Source organism: Dermochelys coriacea, chromosome 6, assembly GCF_009764565.3.
Source record: "Dermochelys coriacea isolate rDerCor1 chromosome 6, rDerCor1.pri.v4, whole genome shotgun sequence".
NCBI classification, from domain to species: domain Eukaryota; kingdom Metazoa; phylum Chordata; order Testudines; family Dermochelyidae; genus Dermochelys; species Dermochelys coriacea.
This window is the reverse complement of record NC_050073.1, coordinates 19,869,921-19,887,085: the sequence shown is the minus strand read 5'-3', so window position 1 is coordinate 19,887,085 and position 17,165 is coordinate 19,869,921. Positions and strand designations below refer to the sequence as shown.

The window sequence follows — 17,165 nt, the reverse complement described above, 5'->3', positions numbered from 1 at the left end:
CACTGGGCCTGATTCAGCCCTGGTGTAAGAGGATGTGACTTCACTGAATATTGACCTTCTTACACTGGGGTTGAATTTGGCCCTAATGGCATTGTTTAGCTCTAAGGACATGTCTACACTGCCCCACAGTTCAGACTACAGGATTGTATAGACATGCCCTGAAACAGAGAGAGAGAAAGAGATTAGCTTCTCCCTGAAGTTTTTTTGAACTCCTGCTATAGGTTTTGGTTGGGTCTGTTGATAAGACACACTTGTCTTGAACCCACACAAAATGTCCCTTATCACCTCGTCATTTATGAAGATTTTACCAAAAGCAGTCTTTCCAAACTGAATGCCAGAACGGAAAAAAAAACCTAGAAAAGTCATAAACAGGTTCTCTTTCGGTGTAAATTTGCGACCAAATGCTTCTTTGTATTCTCACAGCTTGATCCAAAGCCCATCAAAGTCAATCAGGAGACTTCCATTGCCTTGAATGGGCTTTGGATCAGACCCAATTTAGCCATGGTGGTCAGCTCGTACAGCCAAGCTGATAGTCCAGAGATTAACATGTTTGGAAGCTAGGCATTCCAAGAGAAGACTATGGGTTCTGGAATTCCCTTCCCTGCCTTGGATTGACAGGACTGACCTTTAGGGCATGTTGCCAGGGCAATGTATTTATTCAGTCTCTTCCTGAGGAGAGCTTTTCTGTGCGGGCTGGGGAACTGAAGGCTGTTTCAGGTAGAAGGTCTTTATCATTATTAGTTTACACTATATCCGTTATTTAGGGCAAGTATGGTTAGTTTTACAGATTTTTGTGCATGTGCCTAGAAATTCATAGATACATACATTTTAAGGTCAGAAAGGACCATTGAGATTATCTAGTCTGAGCTTCTACTTAACACAGGCTATCGGACTTCCCTGAATTTATTGCTGCCGCAAGTCCAATAGTTGTGGTTAAAGTGGAGCGAATCTTCTAGAAAAAATGTTCACCCTCAATTTAAAATTTGCCACCACAATCCTCGGTAAATTGTTCCACTGGCTAATTACCCTCAATGGTATAATCTGTGCCTTATGTCTAGTCTGAATTTGTCAAGCTTCAACTGCCAGCCATTGAATCTTCTTGTATCTTTGTCTGCTAAATTATAGAGCAATCTACTATCAAATTTTTCTTTCCCATGTAGGGACTTTTAGACTGTGATCAAGTCACCCTTTAACCTTCTCTTTGATAAGCTAAATGGATTGAACTCATTAGGCTCTCACCATAAAGCATGCTTTCCAATCCTTTAATCATTCTGGTGGCTCTTCTCGAAACCCTCTCCAATTTTTCAAAATTCTTCTTGAATTGTAGACACGAGAACTGGACATAGTATGCCAGTAATACTGACAACAGTGTCATATATAGAGGTAATATAACCTCCCTACTCCTACTTGAAGTTCCCTGGTTTATATATCCAGAGATTGCAGGAGTCCTTTTGGTCACAGCATCACACTGGGAGCTCATGTTCAGCTGATTATCCACCATGGCCCCCCAAGACTTTTTCAGAGAGTCACTGCTTCCTAGGATAGAGCCCCCCATCCTATAAGCATGGCCACATTCTTTGTTCCTAGATGTGTGACATTACAGGGAAAATGATGAAGGGGGTCCACTCCCCTGAGATACTAGCCTCTATTAAAAGGCACAAGGCAATATGCAAAATAAATAAAGGACACATGCACACAAAGAAAGGCAAGTGAAGGTCAATTCTCTGTTGTCAAGCCTGTGCCTGCCTGTGGTTTTCTCAGGATCCCTGTGTGTCTAGGCAACTAACCAAAGGCCACCGTCTCTTTCCCACTCACCTCTTACCTTCCTCTTGGTTCCACAAGTACAGCCTTTCCAGGAAAAAACATTTCACATGACGGATCACCAAAAACACATTGAAGCAAACAACAACAACAAAAAAGCAGCTGTGCATATTCTGACTGTGTTTCAGGTGACTAACAGAAACTTTCCAAATACACCTCAGCCATATCAGAGAGAGGATTCCCTGTGACACCACACACTGCCCCAACTCACTGTGTAAACCCAGAAGGGCTCCTTCCTATACAATTTGGGAAGTTATCCGAAGCAGGATGCATACCTTACTTCCTGTTCTTCTGAGAGTCTCCTTGTGGGAATGGGTAATACTACCATTGGTAAGCTCTCACTCCAACTGTAGAAATCCAATACCCGAGCCCTAGGTTTAATAATTGTGGTCTGAGCTACAATTCAAGATAATGATCACCGAACAAAGAACCATGATTTGCTTTTAAGTTTTATTACTCATGAATAAATACCACATCCTGAATTCTCCATTGCACTAAGACCACTTCACACCACTGTAGCAGAAAATTATGCCCACTTTCCAGCTCATTTAGACTTGGATTGCCAGGGTAGTGAAAAGAGGCTGTAACACAAGTGGAAATCATGTCCTGTGAGTCTTTCCTATACTCCTGTTACACGTCTCTTTCTCTGGAGGGATATATAAAGATTCAGGTCAAGCTTCAGGATAACATGCTGATAGGATGCATTCACCAGCCCTGTGGCAGTGGCTTAAAGCTGCAATTTAGCCAATCAGCTACAAGGCCAATTCTTTATAATATTACTAGCACCCCTTGCTGCATTTATTCAGGGCCCCATGTGTTCTGTGATTCCACTGCTGCAGAACTTGCTGTAGAATCGGCCCCCTGCTGAGAAATTGTGCTCCAGAATCTAAACTTCCATTTAAATAAACATAACTATGTTTCTTATGGTCAGGTATAAAATCTCAGACGCATGAACAAAGTATAAGCTCATGCCTGAATCTGCAGATAGGCTGAAACAATAGCTCTGAGAGGGGTGACATGATCACATTAATCTCAAAGGGGGTATTAACTCTGAAATCAAAAAAATAATAACCTGTCACCACTGTGAACGAAACTCACTGCTGATTATTTTTAGCAGAAATATCCAACTTTTCTGTCTACCTCACAATCCCTAAATCCTTTCCACACCTCTGCAGGTGCCAAAAGCCACAACTGCTCCCAATCCATCTGCCGAAAGCTCCAGCATCACCTCTGACAACTGACATGATGCAGTGAGGCACTGACAGTAGAAAAGTTTGCCGCAAATTCAAAACCTGAAAATACGAGGATAGCATAAATGAAATGGAATTTAATATTATAGTAAATAACACAAGGGCTACTATTCTGTACTATCATTTTCATTTTTAATTCATTAAAATCCTCCTTTTTAAAGTGCAAATGATGCTGGTGCAGAACTTCCAATCTGCAGCACCACACAGAGTGCTGTAGAATCCAGAATGCTAGCTATGGAGTTCACAAGGTCTTTTGTACATTTAAAGCGACAGGATGCCACAAACTCCATCTCTCCACCATGTTTGGAGGACTGTGAATGAGCAGCTCATAGAGTAACTCAGCTCTAGAGGATATAAACTTAACATGCAACATACAGGCTGAGATGTTCAAAATTGACTAGGCAGTTTAGTCACGCAACTCACGTTAATTTCAGCGGGGGTTGTGTGGCTCAATTCCCTTGTTGGCATTGAAAATCAAATCCACAGGTTGCAAATTTGTATTGTCAGTAGTGGCTACTGATTTATGGACATTGGACTCTCTGGGCCAAGTTCTCCTCTTGTTGACAAATAAGAAGTAACTCCATTGAAGTTAATGAGCCAGGTCCCCATCTGGAGTAAACTGCCATAACATCATTGACTTCAACAGAGTTACTTCTAATTTGTACGAGGGTGAGAGAAGAATCTGGCCCACTGTGTCTACAAATCAATGGATGATCCAGCTCAAATCGGTTACACCAGTGCAAAAGTGGAGTGAAGTCAAAATCAGTCCCTCTGTCTTTTGTACAGGTCTAAGACATTATAAATTGTTGTTGCTTCAACTTAAAATCAGTGTTCCAAACATGACAGAGGTGGACCTATGCAAGAAGCACGGCTCTCGGATTTATCCACAACATGAAAGTATAAGAACACCAAGTGCTTACTCTACAGACAACCCATACACATCTGCTTAGCAGTCTACCTACAATCCAGTCCCTTTGATGGGGCTCACATTATACATTTACTGCAACTTCATGCTGCATCATGCCTGCTCTTGTGTCATCTCCACAGCGGCAGTTCTGTTAATTGAGACCAGCTGCTTCAATTCCGAATTATTCTCTCCAGAAATATTGATAGTATTATGCTATGATTAGAAAGCACTTTACCAAATGCCTCTCAATTCTGCAAAGCTCAGATGAGGAGCAGCTGTGGAGAGAAGGGCCAGTTCCCTGAATGTACAAAACACACACAGAAAAAAGTGCTAGCTGAAAAAATACTGGAGAGAGAAAAGCTCTAAGAAGCAGATACAGACAGAACAACAATGGCAGTCCTCTGCATGAGACAGCTGCATGTTGTGTGGGCCACTGGTGCTTATTTTAGATGCTGAAGGGCAGACTTCTTCCTTATGCTCTAGGGTAAATGGCCACAGTTCTGCATCCTCAATACTGCAGGAGAAAATGTTTGTCAAATCCATTTCAGAGGTAGACTAAGGCAGGTTCCATGGATCTGGGCCCTGGTTTGGGAGAGTGTCTGTGGAGAGTGCAACATTTGGATCCATTGACTGAGGTGAGTGGCCCATTGGCAGAGAGAGCTACGGCCTGCCATTGGGACTGAGAAGCCAGAGGGAGCATTTGCAGGGTGGGACTGGCAGCATATAGCCACACAGTATCAGGTCCCGCCTTAGGCTTCTTCCCTGTAGCTGCTGACTCTGCCCTGTAGGCTCTCAGCCAATTCTTTCTAATTCTTCCCCTGAAGAACTGAGGATTAAAATAGTTAATAGTCCTCCCCAACTTAATTTAAGAGAACCAAAACCTCGCCTCTGACTGTCAGACATAGAGCAATCCTGAAAAGACATTTGGTCACTACATTTATGTAATAAATGAGATACCCACTCCACTTCCATATGATATCGCAGCCTACTGAGTATGCAGTGGAGAGCCCTAGTAAGAGAAAGTTCTGTGGGCAGTGATGTGAAAGGTTCAGCAGGAAATCACAATACATGGTGTCCTGCAGAGAAGAATTTTGCGGAATTGCACAGGAAACATGACACTCTTCAACACTTATCCCTGGAAAAAAGGGCCACCAATGCATTACTCCAGTTTTACACTATAACTGGAGTAACACAACAGTGAATCAGCTCAAAGCAAAGGGATTGATTTGCAGTGCTAGAAGTTCTGCTTTGCCCCCCCCCAATGAAATATCAATGAGATAAATAACATCTTTGATACAAGACACTGCACATTAAAAGGATCTCACAATTAACATAAAACTCATGTTAAATAAATTCCTTACCTATGTTATTAATTAATCAAAGTATTAAAAGTCTAGTTTAATGTTTGCCAGGTATGCAGTTTGTTTACTTTTTCATTTTACTCCTCTTAGACAATGAAACTAGACTGGGCAGTTGCCCTTTAAGTTCTAGTTTTGTTGCCAGTCTATTTCAGTTCCTGGATTTTGTAGACTAGTACATGGCCATTTGAGTTCCCAATGCTGCAGGTGGTTGAAGAAAATATATCACTGAAATTCCAAAAAACAAAGGCTGAAAATATTTCCATTCATTTGAAGTTATGCTGACCCCCTTTTTCCGTTAAATCTAAAGTTTGGACCTAAAATTAGCAGGGTGTGCTTTCAATCCCCAATTTTCCTTCCATTCCCAGTGAGGTTGTTGTACCTACTAGTATTGGAAAATAGCTACTATACATAAGCACACACACAATGAAACTCTTCATAGTGACAACAGTGAAAAGACTTATGTGTCTTCTACTAATGTGGAATGTGCCATATGTGGTCAACAATGGGCCGCAAACTGCACATACACTGGCCAAATTCACTGCTGTCTTAAACCGTGCAATTCTGTTGATTCCACTCATGTCAGGGCTGTATTTGGCCCTGATGTTCATCAAATCAGACAAACAAAACAGCAGATTCTCCTGGTAATTAAACTCATTGAGCTAGATCCTTATACGGTTTAAAATGTCATGGCTCCATTGATATCAATGGAACTATACCAGTTTACACCAGACGAGGATCTGGTGCATTAGATCAAAGAGCAGAATGAAACCATACCACAGAACAGCAGCAAGAACACTGACATAAGAGAATAGATGTTCTCACCAATCTCCGAGAGTAACAGGCATCACACACCATCTGGTGGAACTTAGAACCCCAACACATGCATCTGCCATAGCCCAGCAGTAACAGCACTGAGGCTGGCCATTAATTTTGTTCTTAATTAAAGCACATGCATACTCCTTCTCTTTAATTCCAGCCGCCCCCACCCCTGAATGAGAATTATTATTATATTATTATTATTATTATTATTATTATTATTATGCACAGCACAGTCCTAGAACTGACAGGGATGTTTGTTAAACATAATTAAAGATATTAATTTTGCATGGAACAGAAGCCACAGAGCCAAGAACTATGCTTCCCCCGCCCCAAAAAAATCTCCCATTAGAAAATTACCTTCATTAGCACCGACTCGCTGAGCTTCTCTCTGTTGACAATTTTTATCGCGACCTTTTGACATGTTACACAGTGAACCCCCAACTTCACAAGCCCTGTAGGAGAAACAGAGAGATAGAGAGAGAAAGATGGTTAGAGACATCCCCCGTTAAGCTCTTTGCTGGTAGCGTCTTACATGGCAGTTTGGCTATTTATATGCAAATGTTTTTCCATTAATCCTTCTTACTCCCAAGGGAAAAAAAAAACCCTGTGAATAATGAATAAACTGTAGAAGATGCTACAGCACTAGGACTTAACCCATGTCTACACTAGGAACCCTTTGAGAATATAGCTATATCAGTGTACTATACTGGCAAAGCACTTCTAATGCAGATGTAGCTTATACCGGTAAAACTGAGCTTTTGACAGTATTGCTTATTCTGGGCCCCACTAAGAGAAATGATGATACTGGCTCAAGAGCAATTCTTCCCATATAACTGTGTCTAAAGAGGGGGCTTTTGCCAGCACAGCTATATCCATCAGGGATCATACCTCTTCACTCCACTGATTAACGTAGCTGTGCTGGCAAAATTCCAAATTGCAGACCTGGCCTAAGATCACTTCCAAATTCTCCCAGTGCTGCCACAATTAATGGGACTGTCATCTTTCTATTTCAGTCTCTCCTGCCGGACAAATGGACATGGTGATGCAATGTTATCACAGCATGCGAAAGCATCAACATGTTCTGATGCAATGTTGCAACCCACTGATGGTTTCCTGTCCCAAAATAATTTTCAGGGCAGTTATATGGTCACACATGCAACAGAATGAGGGAATCCCTCTCCAACCATTTATCTAGATGATACCACAACATTTGGGACAGAGACAAACCTAAAGAAATAAAAATAAAACCAACCAGTAACTGGCATTAGGGATATCAATAGCTATTACAGACTATAGGTCAAATTCTTCTCTCATTTACAACAGTGTAAATCTGGAGTAACTCCAATGAGATCGCTCAATTTATACTAGTCAAATTATACTAGTCAGACTAGCATTTGTCCCTTTACCTTTCAACTTCCCTTCCATAAAGTACGGTTCTACTCTGAAAGGTAGCAACATAAAAATAACACCTTCTTACTCAACAGATCTACTCCCTGTGTGTATTCAGTCAGATCTGCTTGCCTTTAGTGACTAAATAAGTTTTTGCTGCTTTTTACTCCCATCAGCACTGCAGAGCCAACACAGCTGCAGGAGAGTATGTTGGAGTCTATTACTTCTTGTGCATCATCAACAGAATTGTCTATTAAGTTTGAATCAGTGAGACCTGTGCAACCAATGGCACTGCACAAAATGGAAAAAATCCTGCTTAATATTCAGAGCCCAGACTGGGGTTTAGAGTTAGGAGGAAAAATCCATCTTTTTTACTTATAAGCTGAATATAGCGGATTTGGATCCTTGAGAGACAATGAACTTTGGGAGGCCTTTTCACATGGCAAACCACACATCCAGATGGACTCATCTTAGCCTATGTCTCAGAAAGATCTGGCCCCAGGGGAGTTAATGAGGGTTCTACCACTAAATCCAATGGTTTGTCCTCAGATGTATGCCTACTTTTTACATCACTGTAAATCATAATTTGGGAACTGTGAAAATACCCTTATTTATGCCCAGGAAATGAATCCCACCCACCTTTCTAGCTCCCTCCTTCTTCTGCACTTTGCTCCAGGTTTGTTGGAACTTTCTCTTCACACACCACACATCCCGTGTTCAAGCTCAGCTGGTCAAGTGCTGACATGGCACAAAGCACTTTTACTTTCAGCCATAACATAAACAAGTCATAGAAACAAAGAGCTCAGCAATGACAAACCCATTTGAAATTAGGTCCAGCAACAGCCTGTCCACTGCCTTGGGGAACTCCCTGCATCCAGCTGTGCTAGGACTGGACCACACGCCCACATCTAAATTCAGTCTACTCAATAAATTAATGGCATTGCTGGTGCACATCTCTCACAGCAGCTGCAATGCTACCACTGCTGCTCCTCTTTGACTCCACTCCTTGACTGGACAGCGACTCCTTGGCTCTAATCACTTGTGGCTATGCACAGATTTACTCTTTGTCCATCGCTTTCCCCTGGGCTCCGATGTGAGGCAGAGCTCTGAATGTCTTTTACAAAAAAAAAAGTGCATCATGTTTGCATCAGCCTTAACTCTCCCCCCTGCCCCATACTAAAATACTCTGGCTTAACTTCCAGTTGTATTCTTTATAGCTGGATTCCCAGCAGCCCCACCGTTGCAATGGTACAATACTGCATGGTTGCACGATGCAGAACACTGCCTGCGAGAGGATGGTGAAGGTGACAAAAGACTAACCTGAAGCAGCAGTGTTCTCCCCTAAGGTACTATATTGAATTGCTGGTACCTTAGATTGCAGGATCTGAATTCAAATGTGTTAACAATTAAGGATGAGGTGAAGATTACTAATGTGTAACTGGAAATTCTTGGAGATGCGAGTTCCCTATCTTTATCCCACACATGGGTAAACGTGTGCCACACATCCAAGTCTGGAGATTCTTAGTAAGCAGTGTCCGTTGGCCCACATGTGCACAGTTGCTCTCTTTCTGCTCCAGACAGAGGGCATAAGAGATAGTTCAAGCCGACAGCTCTCCATTTCCTCTTCTTACCACGAATCAGATAAAATCCAAAGCAGAGGGGAAGGTACAAATAGGAACCATGCATCTCAAGAACTTCCAGTTACAGGTAAATCACCTCCATTTCTTCTTTGAGTGTTGGTCCCTGTGTGTAACTGACAAGCAGCATACAGACTGGGGATGGGTGGGCGGGTGCAAGAATGCAGTCAGTAAAGATGCTTGAAGAACTGCAGTCCCTACAGCCACATCTGCAGAGGAGGCCTGAATTATCACATAATATTTTGTGAATATGTGAATGGCGCTTCAGGTAGCTGCTCTGCACACGTCCAGTATCCGTACCTCCTGGAGAGAGGCTGTGGAGGTAGCTTGTGCTCTCCTTTTGGGGGATGGATATGTACTAATTGGTAGCACACAATGATGCAAGCAGAAGTCCATTTAGAGATTCTCTGAGAAGATATCACTTGTCCTCGTGACCTTTCTTCTATAGTGACAAATAATCTGGGTGATTTTCTGATTGGTTTGGCCCTTTGCAGGTAGAATGCCAGGGCTCGTCTGACATCCAGAGAATAAATTCCTTTCTCATCAACAGATGTGTGGGGTTTTAGGAAGGAAACCAGTAAATGGATAGGTTGTTTGACATGCAATTCAGAAATTACTTTAGGGAGTAACTAAGGATGATGGCAAAGAGAGTCTTTCTCCTTGTAAAAAATGGTGTATGGTGGGTCAGCATCTTGCTCACCATTCTGGCCAAAGTAATAGCAACTGAAAATGCGACCTTCATGGAAAGGTGGGATAGAGAAGATGTGGCAAAAAGTTCAAATGGTAGTCTGGTACCTATTGACAGGACAAGACTGAGGTCGGATTGACCACTGGCAAGAAGGGCCTGACTTTCAGGAATCTAACTGTTATTGGGTGAGCGAAAAGGAATGCCTATGTACTGACCCTGACTACTGTGAGATGAACCTACAGTGAGCTAATGGAAAGACCTGAATTCTTCAATGGCAGAAGATAATTTAAAACAGCTGGGATATTTGCAGGTTCTGAGGAAGAAAGACTTTGCCTTGCCCAGGCGGAAAAGCATCTCCATTCAGCTAGGTAGCAGTTCTGCATGGAATCTTTCCTTCACAATTGTTTTAGTTCTGATGCCTATTCAAAAACCAGGCTGTGAGATGATGTGGGTCTGGATTAGGGTGTCTGATTTTGCCATTCTCCTGAACAAGAAGATCCAGGAAGGGGTGGATCCTGATAGGAGGATGGAGTAACATTCTCAAAAGTCTGGGAACCAGTCCAGAACTGTCTGGACCAGTCCAGTGCTATGAGAATGACTCTGGCCTTGTTGTAATGGAAATTTCTCACATCCTGTGATAGAAGAGGGATGGGAGGAAAGGCAAATCTCAGTCGGTCTGTCCATGATGACAGCAGAGCGTCACCCTAGTGATTGCGGCCCACAGCTGCTCTGGAGCAGCACAGGGGAAGTTTCCTGTTCATTTGGGATGCAAGGAGATCCCATTGAGGTATTCCCCACAAAGTGAAGGAGTACTTGTGGCACCTTAGAGACTAACAAATTTATTTGAGCATAAGCTTTTGTGAGCTACAGCTTACTTCATCGGATGCATTCAGTGGAAAATACAGTGGGGAGATTTATATACACAGAGAACATGAAACAATGGGTGTTACCATACACACTGTAACGAGAGTGATCAGGTAAGGTGAGCTATTACCAGTAGGAGAGCGGGAGATCTTTTGTCGTGATAATCAAGGTGGGCCATTTCCAGCAGTTGACAAGCACCTCTGAGGAACAGTGCAGGGAGGGAAGGGGAATAAACATGGGGAAATAGTTTTATTTTGTGTAATGACCCATCCACTCCCAGTCTTTATTCAAGCCTAAGTTAATTGTATCCAGTTTGCAAATGAATTCCAATTCAGCAGTCTCTCGTTGGAGTCTGTTTTTGAAGTTTTTTTTGTTGAAGAATTGCCACTTTTAGGTCTGTAATCGAGTGACCAAAGAGATTGAAGTGTTCTACAACTGGTTTTTGAATGTTATAATTCTTGACGTCTGATTTGTGTCCATTTATTCTTTTACGTAGAGACTGTCAATCTGTTTCTTCACTTCAGCAGGTGGGTATTGTACTTGTAAGAACACTTGATTCTTACCTGATCAACATCCTCTACAGCAAACAGGGAAAGATTAAGAATGAGCTCTCAAACTGGATACTCTCATAAAAAAATAATCTTCCACACAAACTTCCTCATGGCTGGACTTTACAAAAACTGGACAAGCCATTTACAACACACACTTTGCTTCTCTACAAAAGAAAAAGGACACTAAACTATCTAAACTACTACATGCCACAAGGGGCCACAACAGTGGTTCCCTTAACCCACCCAGCAATATTGTTAATCTATCCAACTATACTCTTAGCCCAGCAGAAGAATCTGTCCTATCTCGGGGCCTCTCCTTCTGCCCCTCCACCCCCATGAACATGATACAGTTCTGTGGTGACCTAGAATCCTATTTTCGATGTCACCAACTCAAGGGATATTACCAACACACCTTTGAACAGCATACTAACCCACAGAGACCTTCCTACCAACACTACAAAAAGAAGGATTCTGGGTGGACTTCTTCTGAAGGTTGAAACAACAGTCTTCTACATAGAGTGCTTCCGCCGACGTGCACGGGCTGAAATTGTGGAAAAGCAGCATCGCTTACCCCATAACCTCAGCCATGCAGAACACAATGCCATCCACAGCCTCAGAAACAACTCTGACATCATAATCAAAAAGGCTGACAAAGAGGTGCTGTCGTCATCATGAATAGGTCGCAATATGAACAAGAGGCTGCTAGGCAGCTCTCCAACACCACATTCTACAACCCATTACCCTCTGATCCCACTGATGGTTACCAAAAGAAACTACAGCATTTGCTCAAGAAACTCCCTGAAAAAGCACAAAAACAAATCCGCACAGACACACCCCTGGAACCCCGACCAGGAGTATTCTATCTGCTACCCAAGATCCATAAACCTGGAAATCCTGGACGCCCCATCATCTCAGGCATTGGCATCCTGACAGCAGGATTGTCTGGCTATGTAGACTCCCTCCTCAGGCCTTTTGCTACCAGCACTCCCAGCTATCTTCGAAACACCATTGACTTCCTGAGGGAACTACAATCCATTGATGATCTTCCTGAAAACACCATCCTGGCCACTATGGATGTAGAAGCCCTCTACACCAACATTCCACACAAAGATGGACTACAAGCCGTCAGGAACAGTATCCCCGATAATATCACGGCAAACCTGGTGGCTGAACTTTGTGACTTTGTCCTCACCCATAACTATTTCACATTTGGGGACAATGTATACTTTCAAATCAGCAGCATGACTATGGGTACCCACATGGCCCCACAATATGCCAACATTTTTATGGCTGACTTAGAACAACGTTTCCTCAGCTCTCGTCCCCTAATGCCCCTACTCGCGCTACATTGATGACATCTTCATCATCTTGACCCTTGGAAAAGAAGCCCTTGAGGAATTCCACCATGATTTCAACAATTTCCATCCCACCATCAACCTCAGCCTGGACCAGTCCACACAAGAGATCCACTTCCTGAACACTACGATGCTATAAGTGATGGTCACATAAACACCACTTTATACCGGAAACCTACTGACCACTATGCCTACCTACATGCCTCCACTTTCATCCAGACAACACCACACGATCCATTGTCTACAGCCAAGCTCTATGATGCAACTGCATTTGTTCCAACCCCTCAGACAGAGACAAACACCTACAAGATCTCTATCAAGTGTTCTTATAACTACAATACCCACCTGCTGAAGTGAAGAAACAGATTGACCGAGCCAGAAGAGTACCCAGAAGTCACCTACTACAGGACAGGCTCAACAAAGAAAATAACAGAACGCCACTAGCCATCACCTTCAGCCCCCAACTAAAACATCTCCAACACATCATCAAGGATCTACAACCTATCCTGAAGGACGACCCATCACTCTTACAGATCTTGGGAGACAGGCCAGTCCTTGCTTACAGACAGCCCCCCAACCTGAAGCATATACTCACCAGCAACCACTTACCACACAACAGAACCACTAACCCAGGAACCTATCCTTGCAACAAAGCCCGTTGCCAACTGTGTCCACATATCTATTCAGGGGACACCATCATAGGGCCTAATCACATCAGCCACACTATCAGAGGCTCGTTCACCTGTGCATCTACCAATGTGATATATGCCATCATGTGCCAGCAATGCCCCTCTGCCATGTACATTGGCCAAACTGGACAGTCTCTACGTAAAAGAATGAATGGACACAAATCAGATGTCAAGAATTATAACATTCAAAAACCAATTGGAGAACACTTCAATCTCCTTGGTCACTCGATTACAGACCTAAAAGTGGCAATTCTTCAACAAAAAACTTCAAAAACAGACTCCAACGAGAAACTGCTGAATTGGAATTCATTTGCAGACTGGATACAATTAACTTAGGCTTGAATAAAGACTGGGAGTGAATGGGTCATTACACAAAATAAAACTATTTCCCATGTTTATTCCCCTTCCCTCCCTGCACTGTTCCTCAGAGGTGCTTGTCAACTGCTGGAAATGGCCCACCTTGATTATCACTACAAAAGGTTTCCTCCCCGCCCCGCTCTCCTGCTGGTAATAGCTCACTTTACCTGATCACTCTTATTGCAGTGTGTATGGTAACACTCATTGTTTCATGTTCTCTGTGTATATAAATCTCCCAACTGTATTTTCTGCTGAATGCATCCGATGAAGTGAGCTGTAGCTCACGAAAGCTTATGCTCTAATAAATTTGTTAGTCTCTAAGGTGCCACAAGTACTCCTTTTCTTTTTGTGGATACAGACTAACACAGCTGCTACTTTGAAACCCATGGAGTGAATATATTGCATAGGACAGAGTTGTGCATTTCCTACTCATGGCCTGCAGAGGACTGCCTGCTGAAGTTGTCTGCTTGAGATGGGGGCTGATACTGCTGAAGAGACAGGTTTATCACTCTTGGATGAACTCAGTGGATGCTGGTCTTTATGTTTAGGAGTTGGAACCAATGATGATACCGAATAATCCTTTTTATTTCATGCTTTACCCTCCTGCCCGGAGTTCTCAAGTGATACTGAGCCCTTAGAATCTGCTTGCGAAGGCTCACCTGACCAGGACAAATTCGGGGAGGGAGTGTCTTCTTTTAGCAGCACAGCTGGAGGGGGATCTGTCCTGATGATCCCTTGGTTTTAGCAATTCTAGGCTTCACTCCTAAGCTTGTGCCTGGAGGCTGATGTACCAGGGGGTCTTCCTGGCCCAAATCAGAGTCAGGTCTCATGGCACTCATCTTCTCAAACTGAAGCTCACAAGCTTTGTGCGTTTGCAGGGGAAATGAGTGGCAAATGCTGCACTTTGCTGAGATACATGTTCACACAGAAAGGAGAGGCAGCATTGGTGCTTGTCACTCACAAAGAAGGAGCAAAGACAAGAGATGTAATTCTTAAGTCCCGGGACTCTGGGTGTAGTCCCAGTCTGTAGGGAGGGACTCCCTGAAAGAGGAGAAACTAAGCTAAACTAACTATAAACTACTATATCACAGTGTTAGTCATGCTAAATATTAGAGCTATTTATAAAAGATATTATAAGAAATATCTGATAAGAAAGAAGCTGGAGACATCTGTGAACACAGAGGATTTTGACTCAGGCCAGCAGCAATACGTAGGAACTGAGAGGCATCAGCCTGCATTGCCTCTTATGCCCTTGGTCTGGAGCCCCAGGAGGACAATTGCGCATATGTGGGACAACAGACACAGCTTACTAAGAATCTCCAGACTCGGGCACATGGCACACATGCATACTCATGTGGAATACACATAGGGACCAGCACTCAAACAAGAATCTTCCTTTCTGGTCTATATTACCTTGTACATTCCCAATCTATAAATTAAATTTCCCCTGTCCTCAGCCATACATCCTCACAAGACAAAACGGGGCCTTTGATCATAAACATGAGATGACATCATATTGGATAGGCAAGTGTCCCTGGCAATGAGAGAAGCGGTACCTGGACTCAGGGCTCATCAGTGTCTCATTGTCCAGTGCCTCTCCCTGGCCACGAACTTGTCAGACAACGTTGAAAGCTCAAGCTTAACCATTGTGCCTACCTCGTTAATAAATGTTAAACACGGAGAAACACTACATGCCTTGTAGAAACCAGGCAATGAGCCTGATTGTACTTTCACACTGGTTCTACAATGGGTTAACTTCACTAACTTCAAGGAATTTCTCAAGATTTACATTGGCGTAACAGAGAACAGAATTAGGCCTTACATATTTGAGATCACTGGAATTTCTCTCTCCCTCCAAATTTAAAAAATACAAATAAAGGAAGGTTGCCCTAGTGCTGCTTGTCTTGTGCCTGACGAGCAGGTAGAGAGAGGACGACATTCTTAAGAGCTCTCAATCCAGCACCTTTCTCCAGCCCCAAATTCGCTTAACTGTGTATATTTGAAAAAGAAAAATTAAACCTTTCCTTTGGATTTTTGCTTGCCAATGTCACATGATGGCTACGAGCAAGAGACACTTGTGTGTGTGGGTGGCCTATTAGTGGCTAATCCACGTAAAGCACGTAGAGCACAAAACTACTGCTAGTAGTTAAGCAAGTTGCTTTTTAGTTCAAGCAGTAAAGGCTTATGCTTTGAAGCTGAAAAGTCCTGGCTGATATTCTTCCTGATAACCCATAGTGGGGAGTTATTAAACAGAGGTGGATTGTAAGGGAATTTTAACACCTGTGTGCTTCAGATGTTTAGGATGAGCTTCTTCCACCACACAGAGTGTGTAATGTGTTAGGTGTGTTGTGTTTCTCTCTAGTGGATAGTCTAGGGGATAAGAACCTAATAATGCAAATTAACTAAAGGAGTTACTCCTGTAGCTGAAGTGATAGAGACTCGTGATTTGGAGCAGAGGATCCAGGGTTCCATCCTTCCTAATAGGCCATGGCAGAGGCGTTGTTATAAAAGCCCTGGATTGGTTCCTGTTCAGTTCTTATTCTACAGTAAAATTAGCTAGCTCTTAGGATTCTGAGTTAAAGGAGTACATTAATTAAAAATTTGTTTGTACAACACTTTTGGAGATGCAAAGTGGTCCATACATTCTGGCCAGCCACAGGTGTAGCTCCACCAGTGCAATCCCTAAGGTAACAGTACGCTGTAATTTGCATTGGCACAGCTTATCCAGGATTTAAACAGGGGCAAGGTGCACCTGTGCAAATGATGCCTTTGCCAGTCTACCTTTAGGGTTTGAGCCAGTGCAGCCATACCAGTGGCAGAAACCCCCAGTATAGACTAGTGATCAGTGTTTTATTTTAGAGCCCCTGCAGAGACAGAGACCACTGGGAATCAAGCAAGTGCAAATAAAAGGTTTACATAACAATTCATCTGAACATCCCACCCGCATACTTTGCTCCCTCCTTTCTCACTGCCAAAGGGACTTCCACTTTCTATCCCTGAGTACCCAGCAGCTCTGGTGTATCAACATCCAGAGTCTACAAAATGGGCTGCTACAGATGAGGATATGATATGCAGACATTTGACAATTTGTCAGGCTTCCTTTGGCCTCAGCTTTACTGGGAATGAAGCTGTCTAATTTCAGGTTGGGGGAGAAGGAAAGGAGTGAGGGGAGCTATCATCACCTTTTCATTTATAATTAGAAGCCAGAAACTGAAAATTCAAAAGAGCATTTTGCTGTTTTCCACCAAACAGAAAGAAGGAAACCCACCAATGATACAAGGGAAAGGCTGACAGGAGAACAAGAAGAGTGAGCGGAAATATCTTTGCCCTTCATGCCCTAATGCTAGTGTCCTACTGACAAACCTATGGTTAAATCGTAAGCCTAGGGATGAACTTGAGCTGTTAACCGGAGTTAAAAGCTGAGATACTATGTCTTCTCTGCTATTCTAACCTGAGTTAGCTGACCCAAATTAAGAA

At 43.0% G+C, this 17,165-nt stretch overlaps 1 protein-coding gene across 15 annotated transcripts in view; it reads right to left on the bottom strand.

The window, feature by feature from the left end:
* Positions 1 to 17,165, bottom strand: part of BRSK2 (BR serine/threonine kinase 2) — a 450,698-nt gene that overhangs the window by 206,398 nt on the left and 227,135 nt on the right. For all 15 annotated transcript variants that reach the window (XM_038404500.2, XM_043517782.1, XM_043517775.1 and 12 more), the window contains exon 2: positions 6,516 to 6,610. In XM_038404500.2, the coding sequence (XP_038260428.1) occupies positions 6,516 to 6,610 (95 nt within the window). The remainder of the gene's footprint in view (positions 1 to 6,515; positions 6,611 to 17,165) is intronic.